Raw genomic sequence first — 22,524 nt, forward strand, 5'->3', positions numbered from 1 at the left:
CCAGTGTAGTGATCTCAAGACAGGACTCATAGTTCTATCAGCTGTAAACGGGTTGGATGAACACAATCACAAAGTCTCCTAACAGCTCAGGAGAACCTTTTTTTTCACCCTGAAAGGAAAAAAGTGCATCACTGCTTGTCATGAATACATACTGTATTGTAAATATCCTTTTCTCAAAAGTACAATATTTAATTAATTCAATTGAATCTGTGATGGAATAATATTGCCTAAGACATTTTATACATTAATAAGAATATTCTTTCACCTGACTGAATTCACAAGGGCAGAACCAACATTGACGACCTCAGCCTAGTAGACAATGAAACCAGTTTCTCTACTTGAAGCTTGACATTGTCTAGACAACAGACACATTTAAATGATTACAAAGACCTAATTGCTCTCTTTTCTCCTGACCTGCACCTAGATGGACTAAGCCATCTAGAGCAGTTTTGGACCTTTGTGTTTCCCCAGACCCAGTACTCTAGGACCAGACTAAAACAGTTTGTGGCCTTTGTGTTCCTTTTTCACCTTTGTGTCTCTAGGAGAAAGTGGGGGTCGATTCCCCCTTAACCTTCATCCCCCATCATCTTCCTCAATGTACAAATCCACACCCCTTGTAAATGATTGGTCTAAACCTCACCTGAGGGCGGACTTGTTACCTGAGGGTACCTGAGGGCATAAATACTGAGATGTAATGAATGATCTAGACTTTGAGAGAAACGTTGACTCTTCAGATGCGTCTGACGAACCTGTAAACTTTCTCCTTCTATAGAGGAAAACATTAAATATCTTTTTCTTATGCATCTTGAAATGAAACAGGCTGCCTTTCTTTAATTTGCTCTAACAAATCCGATATCCGATACATGATACTGAGTGGTGTTACAATGCCATATCCGTTTGCTTTGCAGAGGGAAAATAAATATGACCCCATGATGGAGTACCAACAACAGGCCTCAGCTGTCCCATGTAGTCAGATCCTCAGAGGGTTATTACCAGGTCTTTACAATCAACCAATTTTTTACTATTGTCCTATTATAATTTCTCGACAAGGGGCTCCAGCAAGGGTGGGTTTATGTCTCTTTGAGAGGTCTTCCATCTCACACACACACACACACACACACACACACACACACACACACACACACACACACTCGAGTCGCAGTTTCAGTCAGCATTAGTTGACAACCAGTGTGTTAATGAGGTCATGCGGGATAAGAGCTGGTATGTTCTGCGTGTTGAGGTTGATGAACTGAACATCTTCTCTGAGTCTCTCAGACAATAAACTAGAGCACAAATAATTTAAATGTATAATGCAGTTGGCCAATTCTGATTGTGTTCTAAGACAGTATGACAACCTGTAGCAGCTTGCAGGGTCTGCAGTGGAGCAGAAACTAGACCATCTCCCTGCATTGCGTAACCTCACATCACACCAGCAGAACAACTAACACAAGAAATGAGGCTGGGGAGAGAAAGCTCTGCTGCACCCAGAGGCCTCAGACCAGCAGCAACCCTGTGCATATGGGAGCACGCACGCACACACTGACGCACGCACGCACTCACGCACGCACACACTCACGCACTCACACCCCTATTCTGGAACACGATGCACATGCACATGCACATCATCACACACAACACCTGGAGGTGAAGGGGGAGGTGAAGGGGGGAGGTGAAGGGGGAGACATAAATTCTGCCCCCCTTTTCTTCAAAGGACGTTTCCCCCGATGGGCCACATGACTGTGATCTCCCTGTTTTCCATGCCCTCTTAGCACGTAATCAGCCATGTCATTATGACCCATGGGAGTAAAAAGAAGTGTTATCTTTGCACTCGATCAAATTTCAGGACCGTCCTTTCATGACTTTTCCTAGATATGTCGTTCTAAGGCACTCAAAAACTGTAGGTATTTAGTGAATGTAAAACTGTTGGTTATGACATCAAGTGGGTTCAGTTTTTTATGCCAAAAAACGGATAACACAAGACTTGTTTGGCTCGATTGCGAGGTTTCACAATTCCCGACATGCAGACCTTTTCACCGAGCTGTGACAAATATGCTCTCACTAAAAGTGCTCTCTGCTCAAGGATACTCCATGGTCAATACTCCAATCACACGCAATTAGTCACGCCTAGTCACGTAGATCAGACCATCCCTCCCTTCCTGTACACACAGCCCTTCTCCCGGCTGACCTCACCTCAGTACTGGAGTAGAAGAACATGTCTTACCAAACACATTCTCAGGGTTATTTCATTCTTCAGTCCTCCAGATGGGTAAATATAATAAACATTTTTATTTTGGTGCAAAAATGGTGGAGTCAATGTCCCTGTTAAAACAAAGGTTAAATAAAAATATAATAAAACCTGTGACATTAGCAATTCAGGAAAATCAAACAATGACAATTAAGACAATTTCTCAGCGATTTGATCATAATTCCAGCAGTGTGATGCAGGCATACTGTCTATCAATGGGTGTCTGTGGGGGGGAAATATGATTATATTCTCTTTATTATATTCTCTCTCTCTCTTCTCTCTCTCTCTCTCTCTCTCTCTCTCTCTCTCTCTCTCTCTCTCTCTCTCTCTCTCTCTCTCTCTCTTTCTTTCTCTCTCTCTCTCTCTCTCTCTCTCTCTCTCTCTCACACACACACACACACACACACCAAGCTGTGATGGCTAATTGCTTTCAAGTTACCTAGCTACTGTAGCTATGGCAACAAAGATATCTTTTATCATTATGAAATGGTTACACAATGGTTACAAAACCATGTAAGACAGCATGCTGAACGGCCATATCACCTCCATAGCTCATGTAATAGCTATGTTCATTACTCTGTCTGCTAGGAAAGAACTCCATAGCAAATATTGCTTGGATACACCCTGTGGGTGTGTGTGTGTGTGTGTGTGTGTCTGTTTTATGTTTAGTGTGTGTTACATCTCTCAAAGATATGTTATCTTATTTAGTGTGGGTGGGTGAACCATTGCGCCATTATAACTGACCCTGCGGCATTCCCCACGGCACAGATGACTCAGCCATACACAGTTACTGGCCGATAAGCTGGCTAAATGGGCAGACTCAATTATGAACCGTCACAAGGCTGCTGAACCGGCCCAGCCTCAGACCACACCGCCAGACCTCTGTCCTCTGTCCCAGACCTGGGCATGCAGTACATCAACATGTACAGTGAGATTGCAAACATTTGGGCACCCCTGGTTTAACACTAGTGAGTAACATCTGTGAGTAAAGACAAATGTTATATCTTTGCAGGACCCTCCTTTAATTACTTTTCCTAGATATGTGCGTTCTAGCACCCAGTATCCTTACATTTTCAAAATCACATCAGGATAAGCTAATATAAAGCTATTTTTACGTTTTTCTGTGTAGGAAGCAGGCTAATTTAGTGGCCAACTAGTGATCGTTGTGTGAAAAAAAAGGTTTAGAAGAAGGTGATAGGAGAAAGTGATAGGAGAAGGTGATAGGAGGTTTTTCCTTCTATCAATAGCCCCGGGCCTGAGCTAGATTACTCTTCCTGCTACGACTGATGGATTGATGATTCACTTGCTTAGTATTCAAATGTATTGATTGTAAGTCACTTTGGAATAAGGCGTCTGCTAAATGCGTCTGCTAAATGCGTCTGCTAAATGCCAAAAATGTAAATGTAAATGTCAATAGCAGCTACTGTTAAATGTCTGTTACAATTAGGCTAATCTCCAAGTGATTGAAAGCAAACCTGAACACTAAATGCTACAAAGTTAAACACGACACCTTTCTGAACATTTTAAAGCAAGGTTTATTTTTATTTTTATTTTTGTCAGAGTTTTTAAATGATAAAAAAGGAAAAGGGCCCTGTGCAAAAGTCTGGGAACCCTTTTGGATTGTTTTTTGTTACCTTTTGAGAAGATGATTACTAAGGCCCAGACCAAGGTGATTTACTCATTAGGGCTTCAATGAGTCAGGGGAATATAATTCCAGGGTTGAACTATATATTCTGAAGTAACTCCATGCCTTCTAACGTATCCGACTGCGGTGGCTGTTGTGTCTGGTGTTAAAAACCATGGGTTCCTCTAAACAGTTTAGTTTAGTTTAGTTTATTAGTTTATTATATCGAGGACAATCCTAATACATGAACCATATAAAATATAGTAAAAAAGGCAGCGTTAGCCTAGTCGGCTAATTTTCAGCTGAAGTCCCCGGCCAGTTGCAACATGGCATCCTGAAAAGTAACGTCATTAGTTAAAATAAAACATTTAAAAATTCTAAGAACACGTGGCTGAGACAAGGTACCCCAACATCACACTTGACAAAAAACACACGTAAGCAAGCTGAGGTGATTGAAGGGGCTACAACAAACACCACATACACACTTATGGGGGCAGCGACATTTCAAGCACATAGAAGCCACAGGACAATTACAGGCCACACAACATTAAGCACTTACAAACAGTTAAACAGTTAAACATTAAACAAAACAAAACATACAAAAAAAAGGCATTATGGGGAGGCAGCACAGAGAGGGATTAATGAGGACAAGTATAGTTCTGTGTCAGCCAGGCTTTCATGTGTGTTGTGAAGGTGGAGTAAGTATGTATGTCTTTGAGTTGGTTGGGTAGTGAGTTCCAGTTTTCTATTGCTATCACTGAGAAGGATTGCTTACTGAAGGTGCTTTTCCTGAATGGAACTATAAGGTCACCACGAGAGGTGCTTCTGGTGGGCCGTAAGCTGTGGTCACGCTGGTTTATGAAAGAGTTAAGCGGGGGAGGAGCTTTGTTATGCAGAATTTTATGGATGAGACAGATGTTTTTGTATTTGATGGTGTCTTCCCAGCTAAGGTATTTACATTTGTCTAGGATGGTACAGTAGTGTGTGCTGTTTGGCTTCTGGTCCATGACCTTAAGGGTCCGCTTGTATAGGGTGGCTAATGGCTTTAGGGAAGTGCTGTATGCATGGCCCCAGCTTGTCAAACAATATGTGAGGTGCGACATAATTGATGCGTCCATGTATAGTCTGGCAGCACTCATGGTCAGTGAGCTTCTGATGTACCTGAAGTTTGCCAGGCCAAACTTCACCCTACCAGACACTTTCTTGATGTGCTCTTTGAAAGTCAGGTTTGAATCAATGATGATCCCTAAATATTTGAACGACGGAACTATACTAATGTTTTGCCCTGAAATGGTTATGTTTGCCGTGGTCATATTGTGTTGTTTGGAGAAGAACATTCCTACAGTTTTATTAACATTGAGCTGGAGGCAAGAGCTGTTGAGCCATTTGGTGACCTTTTCCATAGCAGAGCTAAGTTTGGCAGCTGCCAGGTGTTTGTTCTTGTCATGCACATACAAAACAGTGTCATCAGCATACATTTGTACATGCACTTCTGGGCAGACAGATGGTAGGTCGTTGATATATAGGCTAAACAAGAGTGGGCCAAGTATGGAGCCTTGTGGTACCCCGGTGCAAGACATGATGGTAGGTGAGCGCTGATTGTTTATCTGGACTAGCTGATTTCTGTCACTGAGATATGAGTCCAACCATTTAAGGGCTGATGGCAAGAAGTTAAAGGCAGACAGCTTGGTGATAAGGACCTGGTGATTGACTGTGTCGAAGGCTTTGCGGAGATCTAAAAACACAGCACCTACAACACCTCCTCTATCAACCATACCTTTGACCTTTTCTAGGAAGTAGCAGTTGGCCGTTTCTGTAGAGTGTAGGGTCCTAAAGCCAAACTGCATTGGATGAAGGGGAAATGGGCTATTGCTTAAAAAGTGAACGAGCTGCTCTGTAACCCACTTCTCAGTGACCTTGGAGATAATGGGTAAAATACTGATTGGCCTATAGTTACCAACATCCTGGGGGTCACCTGACTTGAAGATGGGAGAAACAATAGCTGTTTTCCAGGTACTAGGGACTGTTTCCTCAAGTATTGATTGGTTGATAATTTGTGTAATGGGGTGGACTAGGTGTTCTTTCAGAGATTTCAGCATTGTCGTGTCCATTCCATAGATATCCTTCGCTGTTGAGAGTTTGAGAGATGAAATTATGACTTGGGTTTTGTGTGCCGAGATGGGCTGAATGCTGAAAGAGGGCTTGGTTTCATCAAGTTCAACATTATTGTTGGTTATTTGAGGAAAATTCTGTGCGATCTCTTTTACAGAGTCAATGAAATATGTGTTAAAAGCTACAGTTGTCCAAGGATGTCAGAATCAAGATAGTTCACTTCCACCATCAAGGAGAAGGCTACAAAAAACGTGTGCAACGTTTCAAACTACCCATTTCCACTGTCAGAAACATCATCAGAAAGTGCAGAATAAATGGAACAATTGAAGTCAAGGCAAGATCTGGAAGACCAAGAAACATTTCAGATAGAATGGCCCGAGATCTGGTGAGAAATGCTCAGAAGAACCCACACATCACTGCAAAAGAGCTGCAAAAAAGAGTAGCAGACACCGGTCTAGTTGTTCACAGGACACCAATACAGCGTACCTTAATCACAGGGCAAGGTTTGTCACCTTAAACATTGTTTAGCTTAGCTTTGTCCTCTCTCACCTTCAGCTGCTTTTGTTTGAGTTTTTTTTGCTCTAAATATATTTAATTATTGATGGGGGGGAAACCCGCCTGAAAGAGATCTGTCTTGGTTCATCTTTAACATGACTGTGTGAGGATGTGGAGCCTTGCTCTGAGCTGTGTGTGTTGCACCCCTGAAGGGGGTGTTAGGATAATATATTTTTCCCAGGTCCTTTGTTTACTTGACTACCACCAGCTGCTTGTTATGATGTCACGTTCCTTATCAGTTTTTCTATTTTAATAAGCACTTATCAGTATTTGTATCCTACGAGCACAAATCATCATTGTCCTAGCATGGGAATGAGGTTTCTGTCTGGGAGGAAGACTCTGATGGCCTTGAAGCCAGGTACAGGATCCTCTCCCCTTTTTGTGATCTCACACGTCAAGCACAGACAACAATCATTGTATAGTTTTGAACATTCTGATCAAAGGTCATGGGCAGACATGGGGCGGCTGTGGCGCAGGAGGTAGAGTTGCCGTCTAATGATGGCAACGTTGGCAGATCGGTGGTTCGAGCCCCGGCTGGCCACATGTCGAAGTGTCCTTGGGCAAGACACTGAACCCCAAATTGCTCCCAGTGAGCGGGCCGGTGCCTTGCATGGTAGCTTGCCGCCATTGGTGTGTGAATGGGTGAATGAGAGGCCGTTGTAAAGCGCTTTGGATAAAGGCGCTATATAAGTCAGTCCACTTACCATTTATATGGTTCTGTCATGATTCATAGTGGCCAATTAGGGGGAGGTCCCTGGGATTTGGCAAAGTATATACGTATGTAATGGAACTGAATAAATCATCACTCTCTTCTCTGAGACTGCCTCAGATGAGAGTCCAGCTGCTGCAGCACTGCTGTGTACTCTACTTGTGATTTTCAATAAACTATCACTGTGCAATGGAAAAAATCTCTTCCGTATTTCCTTGGAGCTGTTCAACAAAAGAACCGTGGGCAGGCGCTTAGGTGGCGTAGCGGGTTAAGCGCTGACCATGTAACCGCAGGGTCCCCGGTTCGATTCCGGCTGGGGACATATCCTGCATGTCATCCCTCCTCTCTCTCACCCATCCTTCCTGTCTAAATCTCTACTGTATCTGTCGGTAAAATGAAAAATATGAGTGGGACTGCCGAAAAAAAAGAATTATGGAAACATCAACATTTGGAATTGGAGATGAACCATGATAAGCATAACGTGAGAGGTAATAAATTAGATTTTAGGGTTTAGGTTTGGCAGGTTCTTCCACTTCAGAGAGTTCCAAACCCTCTTCCCCCCTAATATGCTGACCGTAAAGGCACTGTAGAAACGGCACCATCTGCTACTTTTGGTTTTGCATCCTACGCAAGAATAGTTGTAAGAAGAATGGTAATAAAGATCTATTATGTGTTAGTAATGTACAATAACAGATGTCTCCGTGCCAGAATGATACAGCAGGGTAAGACAGGTGCCTTCCTGATACTTTTGTCAGGGCTCCCACAGGTCCTTGAAATCCTTGAAAGTTTGTGAATTTGAGAGAAGAAAATCAAGGTTTTAAACGTTTTTGAAAATAGACGTGGGTCATTGAAAGTGCTTGAATTCCCGTCTCTCTCTCTCTCTCTCTCTCTCTCTCTCTCTCTCTCTCTCTCTCTCTCTCTCTCTCTCTCTCTCTCCCTCTCCCTCTCTCTCTCTCTCTCTCTCTCTCTCTCTCCCTCTCCCTCTCTCTCTCTCTCTCTCTCTCTCCCTCTCTCTCTCTCTCTCTCTCTCTCTCTCTCTCTCTCTCTCTCTCTCTCTCTCACTCATAAAAATATACATATTCAAAAATGTTTTACTTAGCTCGTCAACTAGTAAATAAGTCTAGTTATTGCTTAACTTTACACATATTTGATTGTAAGTCGCTTTGGAATAAGGCGTCTGCTAAAAAAAAATTATATATATATATACAGTATATATATATTTCACAATATATTGTTTTGCTATGCTGTGGTAGAGAAGGCAAGAGACCATCTAGTGATCACACATTCAAGCCTCTCTTTTTAATTGTTGTCTGTGAGCGGATAGTTCCTATTATATAAGTTCTCATCTAGATCTGTCTCAAACTATGCCGTGTTGGCTCCTTGAATTTGAGGGAATTGAGTCTTGAAAGTCCTTGAAAGATGCTTGAATGTGATGTTTCAGAAGGTGTGAGAACCCTGTTTTGTTTTCCCCCATCGTCTAACTCTCTTACTTATTGTGTTGTTCTCAGTTTTTCACAGACCCCTGTGCCAGCAGCCCCTGTCTCCATGGCAACTGCAGTCGCAGTGGTGGCGAGGGTGAGGCGTACACCTGTGAGTGTAGCGAGGAGTATGAGGGGGAGAGGTGTGACCAGGCTCTGGATCACACCTGGGACCCCGTCACCCCCCCTGCCCCCGAGCAGGCCACGCCCGCCACGCCCACAACCGCCACTCAAACCTACCAGCCAACCACTGTCCCCCCCTCCACCACACACGCCTCACCTACCCTGCAGCCATGGCAACCGAAGGCGGGACAGAGGCTCCGTGTGGTGAGGTGGGAGAAGGAGCAGGTATGATAACCACGTCCCTTTTTTTTTTTGTATCTATCAGGTCCTCTGACCAGGGTTTGTTGGTTGTCCCCCACAGTGCCAGATTAAAAACCAAAGGTGATCGAGCATTCCAAACCGTGGCTCCCAAACTTTGGAATGCTCTTCCCTCGGATCTTAGATCAGCGGTCTCGGTCGAGGCTTTTAAAAAACAGCTCAAGACTGTCCTGTACAGACAGGCTTTTGGCTAACCCCAAAAACCTGTCTTTTTGTGTCTTGTTATTATTTGTTGTACACTTGTTCTTTGTTTACCTATTTCTTTTAACCTGCTATTACTTTTGCTCTTTAATTATGTTTTTATAGCCTATGTGAAGCACTTTGTGACCGCTGGTCTGTGATAGGTGCTATAGAAATAAACTTTACTTACTTACTTACTGACTATTTAGTTGTGTGGGCTGTTGTGGTTGACCTGTGTGTACTTCCATGTGTGTGTACCTGCTGTAGGTGACAGAGGGGCTGCACTGTGTGAGTCCGGAGCTGTGTGAGCTCACCTCTGGGATTCTGACTCTCTCTCTGGAGGTGCCGGAGGAGACAGCTGTGAAGTAAGAGACTAGTGATGCATGTGGTTAGTCCTGGCAACACAACACCACTGATCTATATAGATCACTGCACAACACAAGATAAGAGATTTAAATATTTTAAGGGTTTGGGCCTGTTTGATTTCTTCAGGGAGTTTGTTCCAGGAGCATGCGGCAGCGTGACTGGAAGCTGCTGCACCGTGTTTTGTTACATAATACACAGTATACAGCGGTGCCCTCTTTCTACTGTGCTCCTGAAGGTTGAAGGGACACTGCAATGTCATTTCAGTTGAATACAATAAGCATCATAAATAGATGTTATTGGTCGGTGGAAATGTAAAAAGACTGAAGTGTCAGATCTGAACTGGATTGCAAATTAGTTTTTTTTTAGGGTTTTGTGTTTTTGTGTTGTATAATCACGCCTGTACACACAAGCACACCCACACTGGACTGAATCAGAAGAGGTTCAGTAAGCTTCAAGAGGTTACGAAAAATATGGTTGATAGAAGTAGATTGTGTGTGTGTGTGTGTGTGTGTGTGTGTCAAAAACCAAACAAGGGTCTTTGGGTCCAGAATGCAACCCCACCACAGGGAACAAGAATGAGGTTGATTTATTAACAGACACTTTCATTCTCACACATAAAACCCCACGGATGTCGTCCCCCAGGCTGCCAATTACCACCAGTCAGCAGACTTCCGCACCCGGTCCAATAAACCATGGTCCGATTGGTCCGTATAATCTGTTTGGGTGCTGCATCACATCAGGATAAGCTAGTATAAAGCTATTTTGCCGTTTTTCAGTGTAGGAAGCAGGCTAGTTTACAAGCGGCCAACTAGTGGTCGTTGTGTGTAAATAGCAGCTTGAGCATTGTAAAGAGAGGGCGAGGCGGCTCTTTAAGTAGGTAAAAAGGCACGGCTGTTCTAGTGTTAACCAAAGTCTCACTCCATCACTTTATGCATGTGTTGCATCTTCCTACGCCTCTCCCATGGCAGGAACACAGGCTGGAGTGATAATGGCAGCAGTGGTAGTGGCGTTGCCTTAGTGCACTAGGTCTGCTCTCTGGGAGCTTCATATAGTCTGGGTAGATTGTTACCTTCATATAGTCTGGGTAGCTTGTTACCTTCATATAGTCTGGGTAGTGTGTTACCTTCATATAGTCTGGGTAGCTTGTTACCTTCATATAGTCTGGGTAGTGTGTTACCTTCATATAGTCTGGGTAGCTTGGTACCTTCATATAGTCTGGGTAGCTTGGTACCTTCATATAGTCTGGGTAGTGTGTTACCTTCATATAGTCTGGGTAGTGTGTTACCTTCATATAGTCTGGGTAGTGTGTTACCTTCATATAGTCTGGGTAGCTTGTTACCTTCATATAGTCTGGGTAGCTTGGTACCTTCATATAGTCTGGGTAGCTTGTTACCTTCATATAGTCTGGGTAGCTTGGTACCTTCATGTGCAGCAGGTGTCTGAGTGCACTAGCCAGGCCAAGCCCATTAGCAATCGAATATACTACCCTGACAACATTTAAACAGGCCCTCAAAACCCACCTCTTCAAGCTTGCCTTCACCAGTTAACCCTCTCCCCCTCTCCCCTTCCCATGTGTCCCCAGCACTACCTTAATTAGGCCCCTATACTTATATACTTTCTTTTTTCTTTTTTTTCTTATTACTACTCGATCTTTTCAGTTTGTAAAGCGCTATATAAGTCTAATGTATTATTATTATTATTATTATTATTATTATTACTAACCTACCAATAAACCATGCAGTAAATCAGAAGGCACATTAAATAAATAAATAAATAAATACTGCACAAGATGAACTAAAACACCAAGAGACCGAAGGACACGAACACCGGCTTCACAGAATGCCACTTGTGACGTGTGTGCGTGCACGTGTGTGTGTGCACGTGTGAGAAAGAGGGAGGCATAAAGAGAGAGCGAGAGAGAGAGAGAGAGAGAGAGAGAGAGAGAGAGGGAGCTAAAGAGAGCGAGCGAGAGTGAAAGAGAGAACAAGAAAAGAGAGAGAGAGGAAGAAAGAGAAAGAGAAAGAAAGGCTGCGTCTTGTGATTGGAGTTGGAGTGCAAACTGCTTTGCTAATGCTGTTTTTGTGCAGAGCAGCTTCCTACAGTCAATCAGCCCAAACTCAGATAAGTAATGACCCTCCACCATGTGGGCTGTAACTCATCCCTCAGGCCTTCAGAGCTGCACAGTGGAGCACCACATGGAACAAGTATCACACACACTGGGGCGGCTGTGTCTCAGGAGGTAGAGCCGCCGTCTAATGATCGCAAGGTTGGCAGATCGGCGGTTCGAGACCCAGCTGGCCACATGTCGAAGTGTCCTTGGGCAAGACACTGAACCCCAAATTGCTTCCAGTGAGCGGGCCGGCGCCTTGCATGGTAGCTTGCCTACCTTGCCATTGGTGTGTGAATGTGTGTGTGAACGGGTGAATTAGAGGCCATTGTAAAGCCCTTTGGATAAAGGCACTATATAAGTGCAGTCCATTTACCATGTGACAAACATAGGGATTTGTTATGGCCCCAATAGCAGACTAGTGACAATGATGATTACCCTTATCACCCTTATCAATGATGATGTTGAATGCTTATCAATAGGCCCTGAGACATAAGATCACTGTGTCTTTGTCTCTCTGTCCCTCTCTCTCTCTATCTCTTTATATCTTTGTCTCTCCTCTCTTTCTCTGTCTCTGTATCTCTCTGTCTCTCCTCTCTCTCTGTGTCCCTCTCTTTCTCTGTCTCTTTATCTCTCTGTCTGTCTCTCTCTCTCTCTGTCTCTGTCTCTGTCTCTCTGTCTTTCTCTCTCTCTCTATCTCTTTATATCTTTGTCTCTCCTCTCTTTCTCTGTCTCTTCATCTCTCTGTCTTTCCTCTCTCTCTCTCTCTGTCCCTCTCTTTCTCTGTCTCTGTATCTCTCTGTCTCTCCTCTCTCTCTCTCTGTCCCTCTCTTTCTCTGTCTCTGTATCTCTCTGTCTCTCCTCTCTCTCTCTCTCTGTCCCTCTCTTTCTCTGTCTCTTTATCTCTCTGTCTCTCTCTCTGTCTCTGTCTCTGTCTCTGTCTCTCTGTCTTTCTCTGTCTCTTCATCTCTCTGTCCCTCTCTCTCTCTTGTCTCTAGGATCCTGGTGAATGTGAGCAGAGCGCCAGTCCTGTGGTGTGTGAACGAGGAGGGTTTCCAGTACTCGTCTGTTCTGGAGGGCACCAGTATGTGGTTCCAGCAGGCCCCCGATGGACTGGTGGTCCCAGATCACTCTCTCCCCCTGGGACAGAACTACTTCCTGAGTAAGTATCTTCAGTGGTGGGTGGGCCCTCCAGTCGCAAATGTGAAGACTTTGAGGAAACTTGCTTGACTAAGACTGATAAAAGAAAACTCAAATTGACTTTGACTTTGGCTATTCATGACTTGAGACTTGACTTAAGACTTGACACAGACGTTATGAAAAAACGTCACTTTTTAATGAATGAATTGCATTTTTCTAGATATTGAGAAGTTAACATTTTGTCTTTGACAAACACGATTGGGTGAGTTCGAGTGCAATGCGCTCAAACCTGGCAAGCTACTAGGAGAGGCCAACACACCAGACAGCTATCATGGAGGGGGCTAGTCCAAAAATACTAACATTTGGATTCAAGGATTATGTTGTGGATGATGGTAGTAAGAAGACAGCGGTATGCAAGGTCTGCTGCTCAAAACTCTGTGACACGACCACCAACTCCAACTCCAGCTAAGAAAGGTACGTGAATGTGTCTTTTTAGCTAATTTATTTATTGTCTGGCCAAGCGAAGAAAGCTAACATTAAGTTTAAGCTATGTTAGACATGGCTTCGAATTGATTATGCATTTTATTGAGAAGATAAGATATTGTTCATGTAAAAGACAGTCAGGGGACTGATTCGGGGCCTTAGAACATATACAGTAGCTATTATTATATATTATATTATATTATTAGCCCTGTGAATCTTCGTAAAGCAGCCTCTGGATAAAAATAAAAGGTAGAGAGAAGGAATGAAGAATATAGATTTTGTTAACAATATTTATTTACCCTAAACTCAATATTTTCAAGGGACACTTTTTTTTCTGTTTTTATTTTATCTGCCTATATTGTCTTATGACAATTCCGTCTACACAAAAGAACTAAAATCACCTGTCCATAATACACACGCCATTGCCAGTCAGCTTACACAATGTAGGGTTAATATTAATCTAATTTCATTCTTGTATTCATGGGCCTAAACTAGATTTCTAATGACTAACTATGCAGTTAAGATCATAATGTGCGCTAAATCTGTTTAACTTTCTCCTCTGTTTACTTTGTACAGATATGAAGAGTACATCCATACCACAGTGACTTTTGATCTTAACCAGCCTCCAATCTCCCAATTCATCACATCTATAGTGGCATACTAAAACGATGATACTTTAATAGTTTGAAGAGGTTTTCATGGTTTGATGTAATAGTTTGTATCAGTATTTACTGACATAATAAAGCTATCATATTTGAATAGTTTGATGTCTGGTAATGTCAGTAATGTTTATATTTTAGGGTATTTTATTTTATAATTATTATTTTATACACAAACACTTCTATCAATGTCTTTTATCCATTAACTATTGTCTTATTGTATCTATTTACTTCTTATATTTGCTTTTATTCATTGCCATTTTTATTTTCTTACTATGCTCCTCCTGTATTTTTTTTAATAATGTATGTAAAGCACTTTGAATTGCCCCTGTTGTATGAAATGTGCTATACAAATACACTTGCCTTGCCTTTATACATACATAATGAAAATATCACTAACATTTATAAGATGTAAGCAGACTGCAACAGTTTTTGTTAATGTTGAAAATAAAACTATTTGTACCAAACTTTTCATGACTATTTTCTTTTAACTGATTTAAATGTGGAAACTGGGGCAGATCATCAGAAATGTGTATGAATTGACTTGTGACTTGCTTGACCTGAGCAATGACTTGACTTGCTTGACTCCCTTGATTCTCACCACAGTAACTGGGGACTTGTTTGGGCCTTGAAGGTTAAGACTGACATCTGGTTCTACCTGTATCTTGTTCTACCTGTATCTTGTTCCACCTCAACACTACAGCATCCAAGAGCAGCATGATCTGGTCTACTGATGTGAAACATGTACATGAAACACCTAGTCTGAAACACCTAGTCTGAAACACCTAGTCTGTCTGAAACACCTTGTCTGAAACACCTAGTCTGTCTGAAACACCTAGTCTGAAACACCTAGTCTGTCTGAAACACCTAGTCTGAAACACCTAGTCTGAAACACCTAGTCTGAAACACCTAGTCTGAAACACCTTGTCTGTCTGAAACACCTAGTCTGTCTGAAACACCTAGTCTGTCTGAAACACCTAGTCTGTCTGAAACACCTAGTCTGTCTGAAACACCTAGTCTGAAACACCTAGTCTGTCTGAAACACCTAGTCTGTCTGAAACACCTAGTCTGTCTGAAACACCTAGTCTGTCTGAAACACCTAGTCTGAAACACCTAGTCTGTCTGAAACACCTAGTCTGTCTGAAACACCTAGTCTGTCTGAAACACCTAGTCTGAAACACCTAGTCTAGTCTGAAACACCTAGTCTGAAACACCTAGTCTGTCTGAAACACCTAGTCTGTCTGAAACACCTAGTCTGTCTGAAACACCTAGTCTGTCTGAAACACCTAGTCTGTCTGAAACACCTAGTCTAGTCTGAAACACCTAGTCTGAAACACCTAGTCTGTCTGAAACACCTTGTCTGTCTGAAACACCTAGTCTGTCTGAAACACCTTGTCTGTCTGAAACACCTAGTCTGTCTGAAACACCTAGTCTGTCTGAAACACCTAGTCTGTCTGAAACACCTTGTCTGTCTGAAACACCTAGTCTGTCTGAAACACCTAGTCTGTCTGAAACACCTAGTCTGTCTGAAACACCTAGTCTGAAACACCTAGTCTGTCTGAAACACCTAGTCTAGTCTGAAACACCTAGTCTGAAACACCTAGTCTGTCTGAAACACCTTGTCTGTCTGAAACACCTAGTCTGTCTGAAACACCTAGTCTGTCTGAAACACCTTGTCTGTCTGAAACACCTAGTCTGTCTGAAACACCTAGTCTGTCTGAAACACCTAGTCTGTCTGAAACACCTTGTCTGTCTGAAACACCTAGTCTGTCTGAAACACCTAGTCTGTCTGAAACACCTAGTCTGTCTGAAACACCTAGTCTGAAACCCCTAGTCTGTCTGAAACACCTAGTCTGTCTGAAACACCTAGTCTGAAACACCTAGTCTGTCTGAAACACCTTGTCTGTCTGAAACACCTTGTCTGTCTGAAACACCTAGTCTGTCTGAAACACCTAGTCTGTCTGAAACACCTAGTCTGAAACACCTAGTCTGTCTGAAACACCTAGTCTGTCTGAAACACCTAGTCTGTCTGAAACACCTAGTCTGAAACACCTAGTCTTGTCTGAAACACCTAGTCTGAAACACCTAGTCTGTCTGAAACACCTTGTCTGAAACACCTAGTCTGAAACACCTAGTCTAGTCTGAAACACCTAGTCTGAAACACCTAGTCTAGTCTGAAACACCTTGTCTGAAACACCTAGTCTGTCTGAAACACCTAGTCTGTCTGAAACACCTAGTCTGAAACACCTAGGGCCGGTTTCACAGACAAGGCTTAGGCCTAGTCTTGGATTAAAAAACACTTTCAATGTAAAATCTCCACTCAAGATGCTTTTTAGTCTAGGATTAGGTTTAAACCTTGTCTGTGAAACCGGCCCTTAGTCTGTCTGAAACACCTAGTCTGTCTGAAACACCTTGTCTGAAACACCTAGTCTGTCTGAAACACCTTGTCTGAAACACCTAGTCTGAAACACCTTGTCTGAAACACCTTGTCTGAAACACCTTGTCTGTCTGAAACACCTTGTCTGTCTGAAACACTGTGTCTGTCTGAAGAACCTAGTCTGTCTGAAACACCTTGTCTGTCTGAAACACCTAGTCTGTCTGAAACACCTAGTCTGTCTGAAACACCTAGTCTGTCTGAAACACCTTGTCTGTCTGAAACACCTAGTCTGTCTGAAACACCTTGTCTGAAACACCTTGTCTGTCTGAAACACCTTGTCTGAAACACCTAGTCTGTCTGAAACACCTAGTCTGAAACACCTAGTCTAGTCTGAAACACCTTGTCTGAAACACCTTGTCTGTCTGAAACACCTTGTCTGTCTGAAACACTGTGTCTGTCTGAAACACCTAGTCCGTCTGAAACACCTAGTCTGAAACACCTAGTCTGTCTGAAACACCTAGTCTGTCTGAAACACCTAGTCTGAAACACCTTGTCTGTCTGAAACACCTTGTCTGTCTGAAACACCTAGTCTGAAACACCTTGTCTGTCTGAAACACCTTGTCTGAAACACCTTGTCTGTCTGAAACACCTTGTCTGAAACACCTTGTCTGAAACACCTTGTCTGTCTGAAACACCTAGTCTGAAACACCTTGTCTGTCTGAAACACCTTGTCTGAAACACCTTGTCTGAAACACCTGAAACACCTTGTCTGAAACACCTTGTCTGTCTGAAACACCTAGTCTGAAACACCTGAAACACCTAGTCTGAAACACCTTGTCTGTCTGAAACACCTAGTCTGAAACACCTTGTCTGTCTGAAACACCTAGTCTGAAACACCTTGTCTGTCTGAAACACCTTGTCTGAAACACCTTGTCTGAAACACCTGAAACACCTTGTCTGAAACACCTAGTCTGTCTGAAACACCTAGTCTGAAACACCTTGTCTGTCTGAAACACCTTGTCTGAAACACCTTGTCTGAAACACCTAGTCTGAAACAGCCCTCTCCGGTGAACATTCTTTTATCATGAGATTTCCTGGATCACTACTGACTCACCATGGCCATTTAGCACTAATCTGGACCTTTAAACAGGATGATAATGACCTCATTTTGCAAGGGCACAAATAACTTTCTTTTTAAATATTCAGTATGATGTCCAGAATATATCTTCCAGTAGGTGAGGCATGGTGATTAGTGTCCTGCTTCTTGACGTAGACACCCGTTTGACCCTTGTACGTGTCCTCCATACTGATGCTGCTGTGTCGTGGGCTGTCTGCACAGTGACCTTGAGATGTCTGGAACACATGGCCAGAACCTTCTGTCTGAAGAGACGCTACTGGTGGGAGTAAAGTGTGAGGGAGGATATATATATGTCTGAATATATATATATATACTGTATATGAGGGAGAGAGAGAGAGAGCGATAGATAGAGATAGAGAGAGAGAGTGTGTGAGAGAGGATACTGTATATATACTGTATATACATATAGTGTATATATATGTCTGTCTAAATGTATATATATACTGTATGAGAGATAGATAGATAGATAGAGATAGAGAGAGTGAGTATGTGTGAGAGAGAGAGGGTTGAAGTTGTTTTGTCCGTGAGAGCTGTGTGTGTGTGTGTGTGTGTGTGTGTGTGTGTGTGTGTGTGTGTGTGCGTGCGTGCGTGCGTGTGTGTGTGTGTGTGTGTGTGTGCGTGTGCGTGTGTGTGTGTGTGTGTGTGTGTGTGTATGCCTACGTGCAGAGCATGACAGAGGAGAGAGCCGCAGTGACTGGGCGTTTGTTAACTCTGACGTCATTGGCTGACCGGAATTTGGTCAGGTGTGAGAAACACGCCAGCCTTCCAAGCTCCTGATTGGTCGAGGTCTTATGCAGTGTCAATGGCGCGTCCTTGCTGTAGACTCACGGCTTACTGGCTCTGAGTAGGTTCCTAAAAATAGCTGTAATGGTACGTTAGTTTGGTTCTGGGGCCGGTTGTATAAAGTTAGACCCAGTCTTAGACTTAGATCTCACTTTAAGTCAGTCTTATTTGTTATGCAACAGGCAGTCTTAATTAGACTGGCCTAACCTGAGAATATAAGGCTTAGACCAGTCTTAATCTATGTTTATGCAACTGGCCCCAGGTAACTACCAGTTGGTGATGTCACATCAACAACATGAATGCATTTGAATGCTTTTGAAGTTGACAGGTCTCTTCCACCAATAAGATTATGTTTTTCAATACCATAATGAACATTTTATAAACTCCAAACATTTATTATACATACATGTGTGATTGCTAACAATTAATTATGTGGAAATTGTACGGTTGAATATCCTTGACATTTTTGTCATTAACTGTCGGTCTAAAGCAGGTTCTGTCTGAGAAGGTGAGCTTGGAACTTCGACTTTAAGGTTCTTTCTAGTGGTTATTTTGCACTTGAGAACTCTGTTCAGGCTTGGAAATGCTCGAAAAGGGTCCTATGTTCCCTTAGGGAGCGGGGAACCTTAGGGAGCACTGGCGGACTCAGTGGGGGGGCAGGGGGGGGCGACCGCCCCTCCTGGTGCCCCCACGGTTGAAAAACGTCTCTCTTAAGTGCCCTTTTGAGTGGCAAAAATGCCCTTTTGAGTGGCGAAAATGAGAGGACGCGCCCTATTGGTGCCCCTCCAATGGTCTAAACTTGACCATGTGCCCCCACAGTTGAAAAACGTCGCACTAAAGTGCCCTTTTGAGTGGCAGAATTAGAGGATGTGCCTTATTGGCTGCCCTTCCAATGGTCTAAACTTGACCATGTGCACTGATGGGGTCCCATGTTGTGCAGTAGATGCCCTTTTTTTCTTTTCGCCCCTGTCCTTCAAACAGCCTGAGTCCGCCACTGTTAGGGAGCGAGGAACCTTAGGGAGTGGGGAACATATGACCCAGGGAACATAGGTACGCTCCCAACACAGTTTGTTTAGCTTAGCTAACAGTCGCTAACCAAGCCAGGTAGCTGAATAGCAACTTACACTACGGTGCAGCGTTACTTGATGCTCTATAAAAAAAGACTAGTGCCCTCTCTTCTAGGTTCTCTCTCTTCTAGGTTCTCTCTTCTAGGTTCTCTCTTTCGTGCAGCTCTAATCTAACTGTTGTTCTCCTGTCATAGGTGTGATGCGTGTCGGCACAGCCAGTGACTCAGAGGTCACATTGCGTCTCAACGTGACGGTGAAGGCCAGCAGCTGTGTGGAGCCTGGCAGCCGCTTCAGTGACCCACAATGCTCTGGGAAGGGGAAGTGCGTCACCCAGCCCTCTGTGGTAAGATACCTAGGGTTCCGATTTGTGTTGTCACCTATCATCGGTAAATCAATGCCGTTGTCTCAGGGATATATGAAAATCTAAATTCCACTTCCTAAAAATACAACAGTCCTATAGAGTCCAACCCGTCCTAAATCCTGCTTCTTGCTTTTTGGGGCGTCTAGGATTGGGTGTTATTTCATCTGGTTTATATTGTTTATTGTTGTTTGCTGTACAGCACTTTGAGTTATGTGTTCATGTTAGTGATTGATAGTGTTTCATGCTGTTCCCCCAGTTTTAGAAACAGTGTTGAAACAGATTCTCCTCTTAAACAACATGATGTTGTTTCTGTGTTGTGATGCAGCATTCGAAGGGTCAGTGTTGCACATTGCAGAACAATAGTATGGGGGGTGAGAGTCCTTTATAACGGAGCCCTGCTTCTGTCTCTGCTGCTCCCTGGGGGTCCCCTCTCTCCTGGGGTCCCAGTGGGCAGGAAGAACAGGACACACAGCAGTGCTGTAGAGGAGGAAAGAGGAAACCAGAACCAGAGAGTAGGACTGGAGGGAGGGAGGGAGGGAGGGAGAGGCTCACTCCTTCCCTCATTAACATTTACATTTTTGGCATTTAGCAGACGCCTTATTCCAAAGCAACTTACAATCAATACATTTGACTAAGCAAGTGAGTCATCAATCCACCAGTCGTAGCAGGAAGAGTAATCTAGTTCAGGCCAGGGGCCATTGGCAGTCGTCATGATAGAAGAAGAAAGATTTTTATTTATTTATTAATAAACACTGGAGAGACAGTACAAGGGGGGCAGTCGAAGTCTTAGGAGGCATAGTATAGTGGAAAAGCAGGTGTCTTAGGAGACACAGTGCTGGGGGGTAGTAGATGTCTCAGGAGACACAGTGCTGGGGGGTAGTAGATGTCTCAGGAGACACAGTACTGGGGGGTAGTAGATGTCTCAGGAGACACAGTGCTGGGGGTTGGTAATGTCTCAGGAAGAGATGCAGTGTGAGAGGGGGATGTAGCACATCTCACAGGAGGGAGCTGAGGAGAGAATAAAAGGGTGGGGGGTGGAGGGGTGGAGGGGTGGAGGGGTGGGGGGGTGCTGGGGTGTACGAGACTCTAACAATAGAAAGGCCCTAGGGTGTTAATCTGAATGTCCCCCACCTATCCCAGGCCAGTTACTGGGTGATCTGCATTAGCATTGAACATTCCAAACCGCCATGCCTAATTTCCCCGCTGTTTGTTATTCGTTTTTTTTCCATTTTGATGTCATTTCATGCCTGCTCACCATGCCGAGGTCTACACACCCCTGAGTATTGAAACAATTAGTGCAGCTGTTTTATTTTAGCAGGGAGGACCCTACAGCAATTTATACACAACCGGCCCAGTCAGGTGATGTCTCAGAGCTTCGTATCGAGGCTGAGTTAAGTTCATAAGTAATACATTTTTTAATTAAATGTATAAAATATTGCATTCATTTGCCCATAGACGATGTATGGGGGGAACCAAAATGGTAGCTGTTTTGATGGATGCTAGGCTAATGTGAACGTTCTAAGCTGCTGCTGTGAGACAGCTGTTGAGTGTTCTGCCCGCCAGGCAGTAGTAGGTTTAACACTAGAACAGCCATGAGTAAAGAAAAATGTTATATCTTTGCACTCAATCAATCTCAGGACCCTCCTTTCATGACTTTTCTTAGATATGTGTGTTCTACCACCCAGTATCCTTACATTTTCAAAATCACATCAGGATAAGCTAGTATGAAGCTATTTGGACGTTTTTCCCTGTAGGAAGCAGGCTAATTTACAAGTGGCCAACTAGTGGTCGTTGTGTGTAAATAGCAGCTTGAGCATTGTAAAGTGGGGGTCATTTGACCCCCGAGGTGGCTGTTCTAGTGTTAAGATGTGGATGGATGGATCAGAGCTTGGCTATGATATTCACTGATGTCAAATCAATAGATGCAAAGACTTAATAAACACTATGTGTTTTGGGTGTGATTACAATAATTTTACATTGCAGCTAGCTTTGATCTAGACAGGATGATATTATGTGAAAGCTTGGTAAATAATGATAATGACATTATTAAAAGGCGTACCTTTGCTAGGATAATGAAGCATGCCATAATGTTATTGTCAATTTATGTCATTTATATCATTTATGCCCGATAAACCAGCAATCTAGCTTGCTATCAATGGTAGTGTCTTTTGTGCAGTGTTTTTGTGCATACAAAATATCATTGTGTACTAATCTTTATACATAGTCCCCCTATTTTAGGGCACCTTAAGTAATGGGACAGATTACAGTATAATGTTATAATAAAATTAAGCAAATGTTATAGTATTTGGACAACAATCCTTTGCATGCAATAACTGCCTGAAGTCTGCGACCCGTTGACCCCACCAGACGCTGGGTATCTTCTCTGGTGATGGTTCCATTGTGCTTTGTGCTGGAAAGCCTTGTTAGTCCCTAGTATAGATTTACTGTAGTAATGGCCTTTGACAAGCCATAACTTTTCACTTAAAACATAGTTTTTGGTCAGTGTACCACATTGTTGTGTGACCGCTCTCATTCTGTCACCTCCACCTCTCCTTCATTTACATTTTTGGCATTTAGCAGACGCCTTATTCCAAAACAACTTACAATCGATACATTTGACTAAGCAAGTGAATCATCAATCCACCAGTCGTAGCAGGAAGAGTAATCCAGCTCAGGCCCGGGGCCATTGGCAGTCTCTGTGATAGAATAAAGACCATTCATTCATCATAGAAGGAAAAAACAAAAAAACTAAATCCATT

General features: G+C 43.2%; 1 protein-coding gene across 1 annotated transcript in view; it reads left to right on the forward strand.

Moving 5' to 3' along the window:
- Window positions 1-22,524, forward strand: part of dner (delta/notch-like EGF repeat containing) — a gene marked incomplete at both ends in the record, with an annotated part of 58,595 nt that overhangs the window by 21,061 nt on the left and 15,010 nt on the right. The window contains 4 exons of the mRNA XM_080547354.1: window positions 8,754-9,071; window positions 9,552-9,649; window positions 12,756-12,919; window positions 19,599-19,747. Of these exons, the coding sequence (XP_080403480.1) occupies window positions 8,754-9,071; window positions 9,552-9,649; window positions 12,756-12,919; window positions 19,599-19,747 (729 nt within the window). The remainder of the gene's footprint in view (window positions 1-8,753; window positions 9,072-9,551; window positions 9,650-12,755; window positions 12,920-19,598; window positions 19,748-22,524) is intronic.

This window comes from Nansenia antarctica (assembly GCF_963989245.1).
Source record: "Nansenia antarctica genome assembly, chromosome: 17".
Taxonomy (NCBI): Eukaryota; Metazoa; Chordata; class Actinopteri; order Argentiniformes; family Microstomatidae; genus Nansenia; species Nansenia antarctica.